General features: G+C 37.5%; 2 protein-coding genes across 2 annotated transcripts in view; one reads left to right on the top strand and one right to left on the bottom strand.

Annotated features, from left to right (window-relative positions):
• Positions 1 to 252: 252 nt before the first annotated feature.
• On the top strand, positions 253 to 3,265 carry LOC107658218 (translin-like). The gene is made up of 6 exons (XM_016446678.1): positions 253 to 572; positions 876 to 969; positions 1,046 to 1,142; positions 1,252 to 1,367; positions 1,456 to 1,535; positions 2,261 to 3,265. The coding sequence occupies exons 1-6, from the start codon at positions 507 to 509 to the stop codon at positions 2,489 to 2,491; spliced, it is 684 nt and encodes a 227-aa protein (XP_016302164.1). The 5' UTR covers positions 253 to 506; the 3' UTR covers positions 2,492 to 3,265.
• A 950-nt stretch (positions 3,266 to 4,215) lies between these two features.
• Positions 4,216 to 15,815, bottom strand: part of LOC107658202 (uncharacterized) — a 30,249-nt gene continuing 18,649 nt past the window's right edge. The window contains exons 4-8 of the mRNA XM_016446661.1: positions 10,986 to 11,145; positions 9,296 to 9,494; positions 7,582 to 7,634; positions 7,329 to 7,474; positions 4,216 to 6,488 (exon numbers count right to left, since the gene is read on the bottom strand). Of these exons, the coding sequence (XP_016302147.1) occupies positions 5,684 to 6,488; positions 7,329 to 7,474; positions 7,582 to 7,634; positions 9,296 to 9,494; positions 10,986 to 11,145 (1,363 nt within the window). The 3' untranslated portion in view covers positions 4,216 to 5,683. The remainder of the gene's footprint in view (positions 6,489 to 7,328; positions 7,475 to 7,581; positions 7,635 to 9,295; positions 9,495 to 10,985; positions 11,146 to 15,815) is intronic.

The raw sequence follows: 15,815 nt of genomic DNA on the forward strand, positions 1-15,815 counted from the left end.
GCAGTACCTACTAAGTAGTATGCGATTTCGGACGCACCCGTATTTAGTCTGTGCGTTTTGTTTTTTGTTGGGTCGGTGCTGAACGCAGCAATCAAGAATATATGGAGAATTGTTTAAGTATTTAAAAAAGACAAGATTAATGGAAAGAGTTTGAAGCTTTGAATTTTGTATTTATTTATGTAAAAAATGTTGGTTTATTTTATTATTATTATTTTTAAAATCTATAATAGTTTAATCATTCATAGCTGAACCGTGTACGTTTCACACTCCAGACCAGTAGGTGGCGGACATGCACCTTTAACGTTGGGTTGCCAATCCGCCAAAAAAACTCGAGAGAAGAAGAAGAAGGGACAGATGTTAACGTGCATGCTGATGACTGCAGGCTGTTTGGTTCGCGAGCACGACAATTAATAAATCTCTGTTTACATCCTAAGGTTGTCTAAGTAGTGTATATTTGGAGCAGCTGGTCACAGTAAAGAGCGACGCACACGTCAGCACATTTGAAGATGTCTGTAACGGAGATGTTTAGCTATGTCCAAGGATTTTTGAGTGCCGATCAAGATATTCGAGAGGTAAACAACAGCACTGACACCTAAACTGGCTTTTGGAAACGCAAAATAACTTTCCTGAAAAAAAGGTTATGTAGCAACGTGAAGTCCATTTGAAATGTTATGCGCTTGTCGCAGAACCTCTGCATAGTGTTGCTTTATCAGTAGCATTCTCAGTAATGCGTTCACAGGACATTTGTGAGTTATGAACTAGACATGATAAAGTACAACAGATGTTGAAGTCTAGACAGAATGTTCTGCTGATCTCTTTTTGAATTTTGCTGTTTTCAATCCATTTGTGCTCATCTTTCTGTGCTCTTCTTGTAGGACATAAGAAAAGTTGTCCAAGTTCTGGAGCAGACAGCGAGAGAGATCCTCACTGTTCTTCAAAGTGTCCATCAACCAAGTGGTTTCAAAGACAGTAAGTTAAAATACTTGATCCAAGTCTTTTGGTCTACATAATGTCTGTTAGAATACGTTTTCATTCCCTCCTCCAGTTCCCAGCAAGTGTCTAAAGGCCAGAGAGCTGTTCTGCACTGTAAGAAACCACACTGGAGAGCTGAAAACTAAGTTCCCAGTTGAACAGTACTATCGGTCAGTGTAAATGCCTCTTACACAATTTTTTTCCCCTTAGTGATTGAATGATCATGCTTCTAGGCTTGATAATTATATTAAAGCCTGATACATCCTCACCTTTCCATAGGTATCATGAACACTGGAGATTTGTTCTTCAACGACTTGCCTTCCTTGCAGCTTTTGTGGTATACCTGGAAAGTGAGTCTTTGGTTACACGCGAGGAAGTGGCAAAAATACTTGCCAGTATGTAATGTTCATGTTTATTTATAGGCCTATATCTTAATACTTGTGTGAGACTGTAGTAGATTAATTCTACTTTACACGTACGCAGTTGAAGTCAACAGAGAAAAAGGGTTTCATTTGGATGTGGAAGACTATCTAGCAGGAGTTCTTATTATGGCCAGCGAGCTGGTAAGTGTTTTTTTTTTTTCTCAAATGTATTCAAACTACCAATCTAACCCTCTTTAGTTGTAATAATTTACGTGCTACTGTATTTAAATATTTGCATTGACATGAACATTAAAGGGGTCATGACATGGATTATTTTATTTGAATATGTTCCTTGAAGTTCACTTATAATAAATAAATAAATAATATGCAGAAAAATGTTTATTTTCAACCTTCATTCTGACCATCTTTATGAAATTATCAATTTTTAAGGGGCGGGTCCTTTAAGGCTTCTCAGTAAACAGCCACTGTTTGACTGATTTCATTACATAGGAAATAGGGCTGTGCAAAAAATCGAATGTGTTTGTCATGCGCATCTCATCATATCCGTTTATAGTCAGTATTGGTATATTGCAACACCCCTAATTCAAACACTTTCCATTACATAATGTTAATTGTAGTATATGTGCTGTTGAAGCAAGCACTGCATAATGTTAATTTTGTGCAGCAAAACTAATTGCTTGTCAACATCTTATATTGGCAACTTGTTCAACAATTCAGCTTATTTGTGTTCAGATTTTCAAGTCATGCATCCCACTAATAATGTTAGGGTATTCATTTTTTATATTTTTGGGCATTATTGTGGATTTTGTTTTGTCTTTTTGATGTGAAATAAACTTTGACAAGAGTGGAAAGAATGTGAATCAAATTAAAAGCACAATGTACCTTTTGCATCTTTTTCCGTTTAGTCCAGGCTGGCAGTGAACAGCGTGACCGCAGGGGACTATGGACGTCCGCTTAGGATCTCAAACTTCATCAATGAACTTGACTCTGGCTTTCGGTTGCTCAACTTAAAAAACGACCCTCTTCGCAAGCGCTACGATGGCCTCAAGTACGATGTGAAGAAGATTGAGGAGGTGGTATACGATCTTTCCATCCGAGGCCTTGCCAAGGAGCAGGAGGCTGTAGGAGATAAGTAGAGGCGGTGTGGAAACACAAGAGGCCGCGGGGCACTACCCTGGCTGGGATTCTCCATGACTGGAAGAGTGGTTAAACCTGTCAGCGAGCAGTGGTCGGAGGAAGAGGGGAGGGAATGGAGGTTTTGAAGCCCCAGCAGCCTTGGGCAGTGTTATTTAAACCACCTGCCCACCATGACAGAGATCAGTTCAGGTTTTAGAGGGGAGATCTTCTCTTTCTCACTTTTGTTGAGAGATTCTTATGTACAGATGCATTTGTTTGCCTGGTTTTTTTTTTGGATTGGATGCTTTTTTACTATAATTGATGTTTTTGTCTTGGCTATCGCTCTTGTGAATCATTGTACAGTCAAACAAGAAGGAAGAAAATATTTTTGGGTGTTTTCATAAAACATATTTAAGAATGCTGTTAAAAACAAAAGTTCTGTGCCTGTTTTGTGGCTTGTCCAGTCAAGACATCAAAACGTTTTCTTGATGTTGAACTACGTAAATATTACATTTGACATAACCTATGCTTATTGATTAATTAAATTGGGTTTTGTACCCAAACACCTTTCTTGAATGTAACTATGATTAAATCACGTTAATAGTATCTTGCTAAAGGTATACATGAAGATAAAATTGATAAATCTTTGCCAAAATGTTTAGTTTCATACTGCAAATACATATTGAATCTGTAAATCATCTTGTGGTTTCTTAAACCACTGGTTTGCTGTTGGTACATATTTACACTTTCATGTATTTCTTCTTTAAAAGGACAGTTCATCCAAAAAAAGTTCTGTTATCATTTACTCACCCTCATGTCGCTCCAAACCTGTTTGACTTACTTTATTCTGGGGAAGACAATATTTTTTGTCCATACAATCAAAGTCAAAAGGGTCATTTTGGACCCCATTGACTTTCATTATATGGACATAAACAGTGGAAATATTCTTCGAATTCTCTGAATTTGTGATGCACAGAAGAAAGTTACACCGGCTTGGAATGACATGAGGATGAGTAAAAGATGATAGAATGTTCATTTGTGGATAAATACATGAGATCAAAGTAATTTCTTGCTTCGCATATTTGAACTCTAGTTTATCACTTCTGCTTTTCGGTTCATGTTTCTTTCCTTCTGTTCTGAATCTTACGTTGTTGCATGCTGAACTCCACCTGCAGATAGTGTCCTATCGAGAAGAGCTTTGGAAAAATAACACTAAAACCTTCCAAACAAATGTTTTCAAAGGACAAACTGACAGTGCATTTGTTTTCCTTTGTAAAGTTTTATGGCAACTTTACGGTCCTCCCTATTGTTTGTGGATTCTCAGTGCATTGACTTCTTTTGATTGCCCTTCTTGTTGTGGCTTCTTTGTGGGTGAATGTTTTAACTGCTCTTTCAGTGTTTTTGGGGGGCTTTTACTTAAAATGGTTTAAAAGAAATTCTCTCTGCAATAATGCTTTGTGTTCTTTGTTTCTCCCTGAAGACAGATTTCTCAGAGAGATTTCGTAAACTTTTTTTTTTTTTGTTGCGTATTTGCATTTGAAATGCCTGTGTTCATGTGGTGGTTCAACTTGCGACTTTCTCTTTTCACTGGGAAAGCATTTGCTTGTTCAGTAATGTTATGTAATAAAGATTAAGCATTGGGAATAATGTTCTCAGAAAATATGGAGTCAGTTGAGAGAGATGGATACTTGTCATTTTTAATTGCAATTCACAATATTTTACACAACAAAAAATATTAAATTAGGATTATTAAGAATGGAAAAAAGTATTTAACAGCTTGATTGGTCTCAGTTAAAAGTACAATTTTTCAGTCCTGGCAGGTTCAACTCATCTTTTTGTTGTGTAATGTGGAAGCTACGGTATGATATTTTTAACAGTATCAATGCCATTGGAAAAAAAAACAGTAAATATTAATGTTGAAACCTAAATGCCGAAATCAATTTCTATCCATCAGTATTGACTTTAAACATATAGAGAGACCAGAAAGACTGTGATTGATTGCTATTGCTGATGTCAACTGTTCATTTTCTCTTAAAGTTAAAGCAATCTTTAAAACAAAGTACAGTAAAGCTTTGTAAACTGCAGAACAATGTCCTTGCTCCAGTTTAGGACCTTCATATTAAAGTGCATCAAACAAAAACAGTTAAAATTTAACAAGTTATCATAAAGCACAGTCTGTATATCAGTGGGGAAATCAGAATATAATAGCAGCTACAGAAAAATTGTAGATCTTTTTCTCAATTTGACATAAGGCCTAATTTGTGGGTAAAAGTGGAGGAAAAACTTGAACAAAATAGTACTAAGGTATCATTCAGTATCAAATAAACAAAGGCACATATTTTCTCCCCCTCAGAGATCAAAGGAAAGCAAAATTGGGGGTTGGGGGCGGGGCATCTAATCAACATTTTCTAATTGAAGATCTGGTTCATGGCCACAGATGTTTTCAGCACAACCATTAATGTGGCAATGACAATACTTGATGCTTAGACTGATGCTACACCCTCATTAGATTGTGCAGAAAACGTATACCAAAAAATGTTTGTTACATCACTGATCACAAGAATATGGGTACCTGTGAATAAAAACAGCTTGACTGCTACATAATACAATGAAGATTATTGCTGTTTTGAAAACCAGTACAGTGATACAAAAATGAGAACTGCTCCCGAATGGCAGTGGGAATAGATGCTAACGGAAGAGAGAGAGAAAGGAAGAGGGAATTACAATGATCCGAAAACAAAACAGCTTTACCTCAGTCTTCACACAAAACACAGGTTTCCACTCCGTTGTGCATACTAAAAAGTCCATATAAAGTCCATCCAATCACAAACATGTTCCCTCATGCTTATCACAAAAACCATTTCACAACTGAGAACATTTCTCAGTGGCAAACTGGTTGTACAATCAGTGTTTTAAACAAGTGCAGCAGTGAGGCGCCAAACAAGGACCTCATTTTGGTATGCCAAAGGGCATTTACTTTTTGCTTGACAGTGGATTTTTCCTCTTCCCAAACGTCATTAACTTGCTTTCCACTCATACAAAGTGCCCTCTTGCAGTCTATATTAATACCTACCAATTTAAAAGTCAATTGGTGGATGGTTCTCCCACACAAATACTGTTTGCTCAACAAAATATTGATTTTTTTAATTATTATTATTTACATCAGAGTTATGCTGGGAAGGGATGAGGGATGTGTCGCTAAGGACTCAGTCTCAGGACCGGCTCTGGGTTGTGTTAATCATGATATTAGGGAGAGCATTGCGTCTCTTTCTCCAGGATCCCAAATCACAAGCGTATCTCTTGATCTGGCGAAACCACTGCTGAGTGCGAGGTTTGTCGGAGGCACGGAAAACGAAGGCCTCACGTCGAATGTCCAGCACCTCAAAGGTGTCTTCACAGTCGGGGTCGGTGGACACCACGCAGTTTGCCAAATGGATTGGCTCCCGTAACACAGTGAACTTCCCGCTGCTCTTGTCCTTGATGAGCACCAGTACACTGTCCTGCACCGTCTCCGAGGTCTCCAGACTCCCTTCAGTCACCGTTTCTGTGTTGCGCAGAGTGCGTACCATAAGTAAACTCTGAACGTTCTGGAATTTGAGGGATTTGCTTCCCTTCTTATGCCATTGGCCATCGGCGGGCTGTGCCAACTGGAGCGGCCCCTCCATGATAAACCGTGTGCTCTCTCGTGTCCAGCCCACCGTCTTCATCGACAGCTCTCTCATCTCAATGTTGATGACTTCTCGGTTCTTGCGGCTGTCGCGCCGGAAAGAGCGCAAGGACCATGTGGCGGTCCCTTCCTGTTTGGTCTTCATGTTGATGTGCTCTAGATGGGACTCCACGCGGCTCTTGGCTTCTTTTAAGCGGGAGTAGTCCGGGTGACACTCGTTGGTGGCCTTGCTGATGCGACTTAGCAGTAATGGGTACTTGGTCACACGCTGCAGGGGGGCCATGAGGAAGGAGCGCAGGTTCATGCGCCTGAGTGCCGTGTTGTCATTCTGGGACACATCGAGGAATATCCTGAGGGATGTAAAGGAGCAAACTTTCATATACTTTCAACTTGTGAATCATATATTGTATACATAAGATTGGTAATATTTACTAAGGATCCAAAATTGGGGACTGTATCACTTCTTTTTCAGCTCTTCTCACAACAAAGCTCTGTAAATTCATGAATGAAGACTCTTTAGGAGATTTCAGAACAGTTTGCTACAAATCTGATTGCCAAAAAAAAAAAAAGATGGCTAGATGGCCCAGGGGCCAGTATGCAAGAGTTCTGAGCTACGCACTGTAAACTTAAACATTCTGTGATGCATTGAACGTTGTGGGTATACATTTTTGGTGCTGATTTAAATATGTCATCAATGTATCTAGCTAGATAGCATGGTGTATGTAGGATGTAGGTAAAATGAACAATCACATAATGCCTTTGTTTTCTAGCAAAAATGATTATTTTTTTAATTATGGCTGTATAATTTCCTATTACTATTGAAAAATAATAACCTAATAAAAAACTTGCCAAAGAAAAAAACACTTAACATTTAATTAAAAATAGAAATAAAAAAAGTTCTTTCTTACATGTATAAAAATAAATTTTTTAAATAAATAAATACACACACACACACAATATATATTAATACTTTTCTTCATGGTTGGGCCAGTGAAACTATTAATAGTGCATGTACAAATCTGAACTACTGGTAAAACAAATCTTACTGTTGAGCTCTGGTTAGGATTATATTTGAACAGACCTACTAACTTGAGTTTGTGCATGCACACTTACACTGCTGATGCTTAACTATCTTTATTTGTAACACTGAATGACAGTGGCAAGGCAGTTAAAGTATATATTATGTGTACCTAAGAAGCTCTTTTTCTTTCTCCAGTGTGTTGAGCATGTTCACAGATGTGGACTGCAGCAGGCAGTAGGTCTGAAACGCTGGAAGCATGTTGACAAACTCCAAGAAGATTTCTCCAATGCACACAGTCTGCAGGTCCTCATAGCCCTGTATGGAGACAGTCACGGTTTAATTTAGGTTTACCATTACCATTACTTTTCAGTGTCACATGATCCTTCAGAAATTATTCTAATATGCTGATTTGGTGCTCATGCAACATTTCTTTCCTCACCTCTGGGCTCCGAGCGGCCCCTGGCTGTGCCTGGCAGTGATGACAAAGAACAAACAAATCTCTGAAGATCAGCTCTCAGAATTTCATAACAATAGTTACATTAATGATATAGTGATTATCAAAAAAGTAAAAAAAAAAAAAGATCATACATTGGAACAGTAGAGGTAAAACAAAAAGAGACCATAAGAACAGAAAAATTTCTGTTTAAATTCACTTAAATATTTTATTATATAACACAATGCATTTGAAGTGTTTTGAACTTCAAAACAACCCCATTAAGTTATATGTGGTAGTGGGACATTAGGACCCAGGGGAGAGTGGTGTGTGATACGATCGGAAAGGGCAACGTAACTAATAATCATCATGTAACATAAACCAGTTTAGAAGCTGTTTTAAAGGTCACAGATTAGAAGGATAGAACAGGAAACTGAACGGCGAAATGTGTGGTCAGAAAGGATATAGCGAATAAGAAGCATAATGCACACTAAACAAATAGTATCATGTTTACACTAAGAGTTAAAATAACTGAGAAATGGTGGGCAGAGTTGGTAAGGTTGGCTATTTGCAGTGTAAATAGAGGTAACACTTTATTTTAAGGTGTCCTTGTTACACATGTACTTACTATTATAATAACAATTAATTATGCATAATTACATGCAAGTAACCCTAAGCCAAACCCAAATCCTAACCATATAGTAAGTACATGTAGTTAATTAATATTACTCAGTACTTATATGTATAATTACACTGTAAAAAGGGCACCTTAAAATAAAGTGTAACATAAATAGAAATCGCCAAATTATTTTCATGTTATAAAAACTGATGACAGATATGATAAATCAATACTTTTTAAAACCTATACTTAAAAAAAGAAAATTATGAAAGTTCTTTTTGCTATAACAAATTATCCTGTTTGAAATAAAATAGCATAACTTCTCATAATGGTTGAGGGTGGTGCTCTGGGACAGCTCAGACAGTTAAGTATTTGACATAATCTATTACTACTCCTTTTAAGTTAGTGCTATGTGATGATCTAAATCTTAAAAAAGCCACAAACAATATTTCGATGTTTGGTAATACCAATACATTTAAAAAATGACAAACTGGAAAATAACCAATATGGTGCTGATACAGTATACTGTGCACTCCTAATTTGATACTAGATATGCATTTGATAATTGCCTTTAAGTCTAAAAACAACAAAACAAAGTACAGACACCAGAGGTGTGAAGTATTGGAGTAAATGTAATTAGTTACTGTACTTGAGTATCTTTTCGGGTACTTTGTAGTTGTACTGAGTATCAAAGATATTAGCAACTTTTACTCTTTACTCCACTACATTTGAAATGAGTGTTGCAGTTACACATTACATTTTGCATGGACCTAGCTTTATGGTTTTTAGGTACTCTTTACACCTCTGACAGACACTGAGTATGGATGCTGCGGTATAGAAAGATAAAAGCAGTCCTCAGGGCAGAGGTCATGCATGTGACGGACCAACAGTAAAAGCCACCTAAGGCCAGGCCTTAGTAATAGCATATAGTCTCATAATAACAACTAAAGTGATACCCTTAGGTTACAGACAAGCCTAAAAATTGTTTTAAATGAAGTATTGTCAGAACAAAACTAGGACATGAGTTAAGTTTACTTACAGCAAGAACTGTGAGCAAAACGTAGTGCAGTTGAAAGAGTCTTACCACTGTCCCTGTCTCTGCGGTGAATGTGCAAACGTGCGGCGGCGGCGATCTTCATCTCCAGCTGCTTACGCTTGGTGGCGTCTGCAGGCATGGGGTCACTGTAGTGGGGCCGTAGGCGGCACTCACGCTGGGCCCTCACTGACTCAGCCAGCTCATAGGCCGCATCTGAGCTGGAGCGTCTACAGCCCGCTCCAGAAACCTGCTGATAGGATGGAGATCTGTCACTCAACAGTGCACATGGCAGAGCACTGGTCTGAAATGTGTGTGTGTGTGTGTGTGTAAGGGGAGAGTTTAACAGTGTAAAACCTCATGAAGGCAGATTTAATCCTTAAGCACATATGAGAATTAATGGAACCACTAACTGTTTCAGACATCGATCAGAGGCACTGCATTCCGGTACATCCAGAGGGTGTTATATTACCAAAGCTTTTAATATATTGTGGTGGTAAGTGGAAAATTATTTGCTCTGGCTTTTCATGCCCATTTACTGTTTATTAAAAAGTCTATTGACGGACTCCAATGACATACAACAATGCATCTATTTTCTCAACAGAAATGATTCGGAAACCCAGTCCTTTCAAATCAGGCCTTAACAGTCTGGCCAATTAACAGGACAATTCAACCAAAAATTGATATTCTGTCATCATTTACTCAACCCCATGTTGCTCCCAAACCTGTATGACTTACTTTTTTTTCTGTGGAACATAAAATATAACATTTTGAGAAATGTCTCATTGTTTTTTGTCCATTAAAGTACAAACAAAAACAGGTTGGGACAACTATGAAACGAAATAGCTACACTTCCTCACACAACTATCCTTTTTGGTTAAAATCACCAATATCATCATCTTTTTGAGACTTTTTGGGATCCAATAAAGTATACAATCTAGTCAATCGCTTTATTTACCAGTTTAAATTGGTTTCAAAAATCTGTCACATTGTGGAAGTCAGCTGGGTTTGACCACACTGACCACATCTGCTTCAAATGAGAGTTGAAAACCTTTCACCATTTAAACCTCTGAAACACCAGAAAGCGATTTCAAAATGACGTTTCTAAGTCAGTACATGGCGTGTTACAGTTGCATTTGCTACAAACACACATCTATGGCGTAAAACCCTCAAAAGGTTGCTCGAGAGCATTAGGTTCTCAAGTGTAATCAATGCACGAGAAACAAGACACAGTGGCTTCAGGTGACGTACAGAATAATTAATAAGGCATCTGTTATCTTAATTAAAGACAGAAATGCAGAGACAGAAGAAGCATCTGTGCGCAATGGCTGACCAATGAATCATAGCAACATTGCACATGAATGCCAGCATTCCTCGATATCACCCTTAACCTTAAAAACATACAGCCAGTCATATAGCGTGAATGAATGTGGCGCAATGAAGAGCAGGCCGGTATCTCAAGCAACAGGGGCAGGACACAGTGAGCATCAACACACAACCTGACACAAAGAAGGAATGCAAAGCAGTTACCACCATGAAACCATGCTCTAATCCTCCCTGCGTGTTGCTCTTAGCTGCTGCTCTGTGCGCTCCACTGCATATTTGCAGTCGCCTCTACCGTGCAGATTCCTCTGCAACCTCAGCCTCCTGTGCACCCTGATCACGCTCCCGTACATGCATGACAGTTGCCGCTGTCCTCATTCAGAGGTGTGTGTGTGCGTGAGACGGGAGCATTCCTTACGCATTCTGTCGCCGCTTTCCCCCGCTGTCCTGCGGGCTCGGTGCAAGCCTCCTCTCCGCAGGCAGATGGATGGCTGGGCTGGGGAGCGGTGATGTTAGTGACGTCATTGTGCTCACGCGACAATCGGACGGGAGACTCGGCTGCAATCTCTGCACTGCAGCTGGAGCAGAGAGGGAGATAGAACACAAAGGGAAGAAAATGAGAATTACAATTCCCGATTCTCCGCTCCTTCGTGTGCCGTGCAGTCAACCCCCATCCCCCTAGAGAGAACCGGTGCCCCCCAGACCAGAGGGGCTCACAGAGGACAGCAATTAGACGCATCAATTCACATTAACACCTGAACTCCTCGCTGCAGGGCTCCGAATCGGAAACAAGCACAATCAATCTTTTAGATTCCTTTGTGTGTGTGTGTGTGTGTGTGTGTGTGTGTGTGAAGTAGAAAAGGAGCTTATGTATCCGTGGATGACCCCACACACTGCAGCTGGTAAATAAATAACAGCACATAACAGACGAGTCAAACTGTGTTAGATAACAAGGTTTGATTTCAGAAAATATATCTTATTTTATATCTTTCTTTTTTATACCCTTTTGCCATTTTTTTGCATTTTGTTTGTGCGGTTTTTATTGTTTTAAGAATAAACTGTAAAATATTTTGAACGATAATAATTTTGTTTCTTGTTAATCTCACATAAACCAATTTTACACTTATGTTTTGGATTTACAAGAAAATATACTACTTGATTTAGAGTAAAGAGTAAAGAAAAAAGTAAATAAAAATATTTTCTTACATGATTTCGCTTTTAAGGTAAATGTACACTACTGTTCAAATGTTTGGGATAAGTAAGAAAGATTTTTGGTTTTGAAAGAAATGATTACTATTATTATTATTATTAATAATGATTATTATTATTCAGCAAGGACAGATTAAATTGATAAAAAAAGAGACATTTATAATGTTACAGAAAATTGCAATTTCAAATAAATGCTGTTCTTTTGAACTTTCTATGAAATGTATCATCCTGAAATGTATCACGGTTTCCACAAAAATATTAAGCAGTATTCTTTTCAACATTGATAATAATAAGAAATGTTTCTTGAGCACCAAATCAGCAAATTAGAATGATTTCCGAAGGATCATGTGACACTGAAGACTGGAGTAATGATGCTGAAAATTCAGCTTTGTCATCATCACAGGAATAAATTACATTTAAATTATTATTATTAAAATAGAAAAGTTATTTTAAATTGTAAAAATATTTCACAATTTTATTGTTTTTACTATATTTTTGATCAAATAAATGCAGCTTTCGGGAGCATAAGAGACTTTTTAAAAACAACATAACTGACCCCAAACATTTGGATGGCACTGTATCTTGTTTTTAGGATATTCAGATATTTTTACTGGAAAACAAGACAGAATATAGTGAATAAGAACATGATTTTTTGCAGTGTATCAAATCAAAGACATAATTGTAAAATTAATACATTTGAATGAATGCTGATGGCTGTGCATTCATTGTTGAATAAACATACTTTTAAATATATTAATCAGCTGTTTGCCCCAGCTATTGTTTATATACAGACGTCTCTTAGGATTAAAAACAGGTGTTTTGATTGATTTGTTATATTGTTTATATACAGATGTCCCTTAGGATTAAAAACAGGTGTTTTGATTGATTTGTTATATTGTTTATATACAGATGTCCCTTAGGATTAAAAACAGGTGTTTTGATTGATTTGTTATAAGCTCTTAATTGCCTCTTCCACATCGTTTCCATCTCCTTTGATGCTTCAGTACCTCAGAATCTGATTATGCTGCACTCATCACTGTCATAAATTTGCATAGATGCCATCTGAGAATAGTGCTGACAGCACAGCCATGAGCTCTGAAGCATTCAAAAGAAAAAACTCACAAAGAGGCCTTGACATCTCATAGGAAAAGAAAAATCACAAAATGCAGATGTTAATTGCTGATGTGCGTCTAATATCAGTTTTAATTCTAACAATAAAATATGAAGAATTCATTTACAAACCTGTAGCCGTGGACTGACAGTAATTAATATAACGCTCTGAATGTGGCAATAAAACCAGTGTCTTTCACACATGAATGAAATTGTCATTAAAGCACTGCAGATATATTATCTGTCATTTCAGCAGTGCTGTGTGAGGTCATTAATTGGATTTTTCTCTCCTAAATTATTTTGTGATTTATTAAGATGTATAAAGGTGTATAAAACACTTATTTCAGTGTATTGACAGACACTTTTAGGATGATGTTCTATTATTAATTTAAAGGTATGTGCATATTTTCTACCTATACTGACTGAAGAAAAAAACCTTATATTAACATCTCATCAGGACAATAAGCTTCCTTGAAATGTGCTCATCTATTCTAGTCAATAAGATAAAGTGACTGTAAGCTTAAATAAGATTGCCTTGTGACTTGTTCTTCTTTCTACTATCAAGCAGACAATAAACGAAAAAAAAAATATATATTAAAGTCTCATATAAAAGACCTGGAAGCCCCGGGCTGCTCTGTAGTAAATGAATACCCTCACTTGAGGCACTATGGGACAGCTGGGATATTGGATGTTATATTTAGACGGTTCACAGCCGGGACTGAACTCTTGCCCTAGAGGAACATAACATTAGAGAAAGGCTCTGTAATGTCGAAAAGCTTTTGACGCACCAGCAAGTAAGCTCTGTACTATGTCTGGAGCAAAAGCGGCTGAAGGAAAATCTATACAGATTTATGCATCCATGCTAAATTTGAGAAGACTGTCAGGGCCAGAGTTATGCGCAGTTATGTTAATCAAATTTCTGTCAGGTTCGCATATTTCACGCTTGTGTGAGATTCTGTGTGTAAAAAGTGCTGTTGGTGGACAGGTGTGAACCAGACATCTGCCACAACACAACACAGCCACTGAAGAATCTATATAATACAGTTACTGCCTGAGTGAATCAATGGGGAATTAAAGGGGTTTGTTGCTATAGTATCCAGTTCTTTACCTTTGATTGTTGCTGCTGAAAAAATCTGGTTCTTTATCTTTGTTTTCCAGTAATAATGTTTATCAATAAACAAAATAAATTTACCTGACGCTTCAACAAAATTCAGTGAAGTTTATGCTTAAAACTACTACAAAAAATGCTTTTGCAATTTTGCTTCTTAGGAAAAATGATTTTTCTGAGTAATTTTGTACTGGAAAACAAGACAAAGATGATTAGGAGATTAGGAGAGAATATTTAATAGCATTCGTAGTAGCCATGTTTTACATTCTTAATATAGCTAAACCTGCTAATCACCACAGAATATGCCACTATATGCAAATATCACATCTGCTACTGTGTACTTGGCATAAATGAAGACATTAAGAATCACATCAATAATGATATATTCACTCTGTTTCTTTCTCTGTATACAAGCTGTGCAGAGATTCAGGAATAAATCAATAACACAAATACTCATGCAAATGCTGCTAGAGCTGCTATGGGATTCATTTTCACAGTTAACAAGCGAAACTGATACACTGTTCCAGCTGATGTCCATTTTTCCCATTTAAACTCTGAATGATTGGGATGCACAATAACAATGTGGTATCGAAATATTGGCTAATAGAGATTTTTTAATTAATTGGTAATGGTCAATAATACTGGATATATATTGAATGATTTAATTATGAATTGTTCATGCTCATTTCCTCTATTTCTGCATTCAGATTCCCTTTGCCATTATCTACTAATGCTCAGTTAATCTTTAAAGGGGTCCTATTATGCTTTTTCACTTTTTTTTATTTTAGTCAGTGTGTATGTTTGGGCATAAAAAAGATCTACAAAGTTACAAATCTCAAAGTCCACTCCAAAGGGAGATATTTAGTTTTTTTAAAAATCCCTTTTTGAAGAACTACAAACAATGGCTCGTTTGGACTACATCGTTGTTTGCCGGGTTTTGTGATGTCACAAAGCGGCCCATTAGAATATCAATAAAATAATTCCCACCTACAGAAATTAGAATGGTTGGGGGGTGGGGAGGGGCGAGAATGCTTGTTTGAGTGCATCAGACGAGACGACGAAGAAGAAGTGCTGCTGCAGAGATCAGAGAAAACGAAGAAGAAAAAGCTGCTGTGCTGTAGCGTTTTGGAATGAGGCGGACACGCACTGGACGAGAAGCGTAGCGCCGCGTCTAGAACAATTCTTACAAGTACAACACGATGTAGCTGGGCGCCACGGACAGACGCCGAACGGCACCGCCTGTGTGCCTACACTTATAGAAAATAATGTGTTCGAATTTTAAAGACGTGGCGCGACGCGACGCTGCACTTCTCGTCCAGTGTGCGACCACCTGAAACGCTGTTTTTTTCACCTCCGTGCCCAACGTCTGTCTGTTTTGGCTTCCGAAAGCGGATGATGTCAGGAAACAGTGGTTGCAATTTATTTTTTAACTCTGTCCCTGAGCATTATAACCCCGTAATAATGTAAAATATGTGAAAAATACAACCTAGTATGAGAGCCTGTTCTAGTACACCCCCAAAACAAAATCAAGACTTTGTAAAAGAGCATAATAGGACCCCTTTAAAAACACTATTAATTTAATAACACTGCAATGTTAAATCTGTAATAAATATTTAAATATTTATTTTTTACATTGTAATATTGTGGTGCCTTAAACCACTTGTACCATTTTAACAACTGATTTACATTTTCTTTTATTTATAATTAATTATAAAAATACTATTACATTTTAATGTCAGACATTTGTCCATTATCGGCCATGAAAATCTGTATTGGCTCAATTTTAATATCATGGGACACCCGGATTTGAATCCAACCTAG

Source organism: Sinocyclocheilus anshuiensis, unplaced genomic scaffold (genome assembly GCF_001515605.1).
Source record: "Sinocyclocheilus anshuiensis isolate Anshui unplaced genomic scaffold, SAMN03320099.WGS_v1.1 scaffold263, whole genome shotgun sequence".
Lineage (NCBI taxonomy): Eukaryota > Metazoa > Chordata > Actinopteri > Cypriniformes > Cyprinidae > Sinocyclocheilus > Sinocyclocheilus anshuiensis.

Excerpts from the sequence above, each read along its gene's own strand:
- LOC107658218 (XM_016446678.1), top strand. The coding sequence starts at position 507 with ATGTCTGTAACGGAGATGTTTAGCTATGTCCAAGGATTTTTGAGTGCC. Across the intron at positions 970-1,045 it reads ACCAAGTGGTTTCAAAGACA|TTCCCAGCAAGTGTCTAAAG; the intron begins GTAAGTTAAAAT and ends TCCCTCCTCCAG. Across the intron at positions 1,368-1,455 it reads AGTGGCAAAAATACTTGCCA|TTGAAGTCAACAGAGAAAAA; the intron begins GTATGTAATGTT and ends ACACGTACGCAG.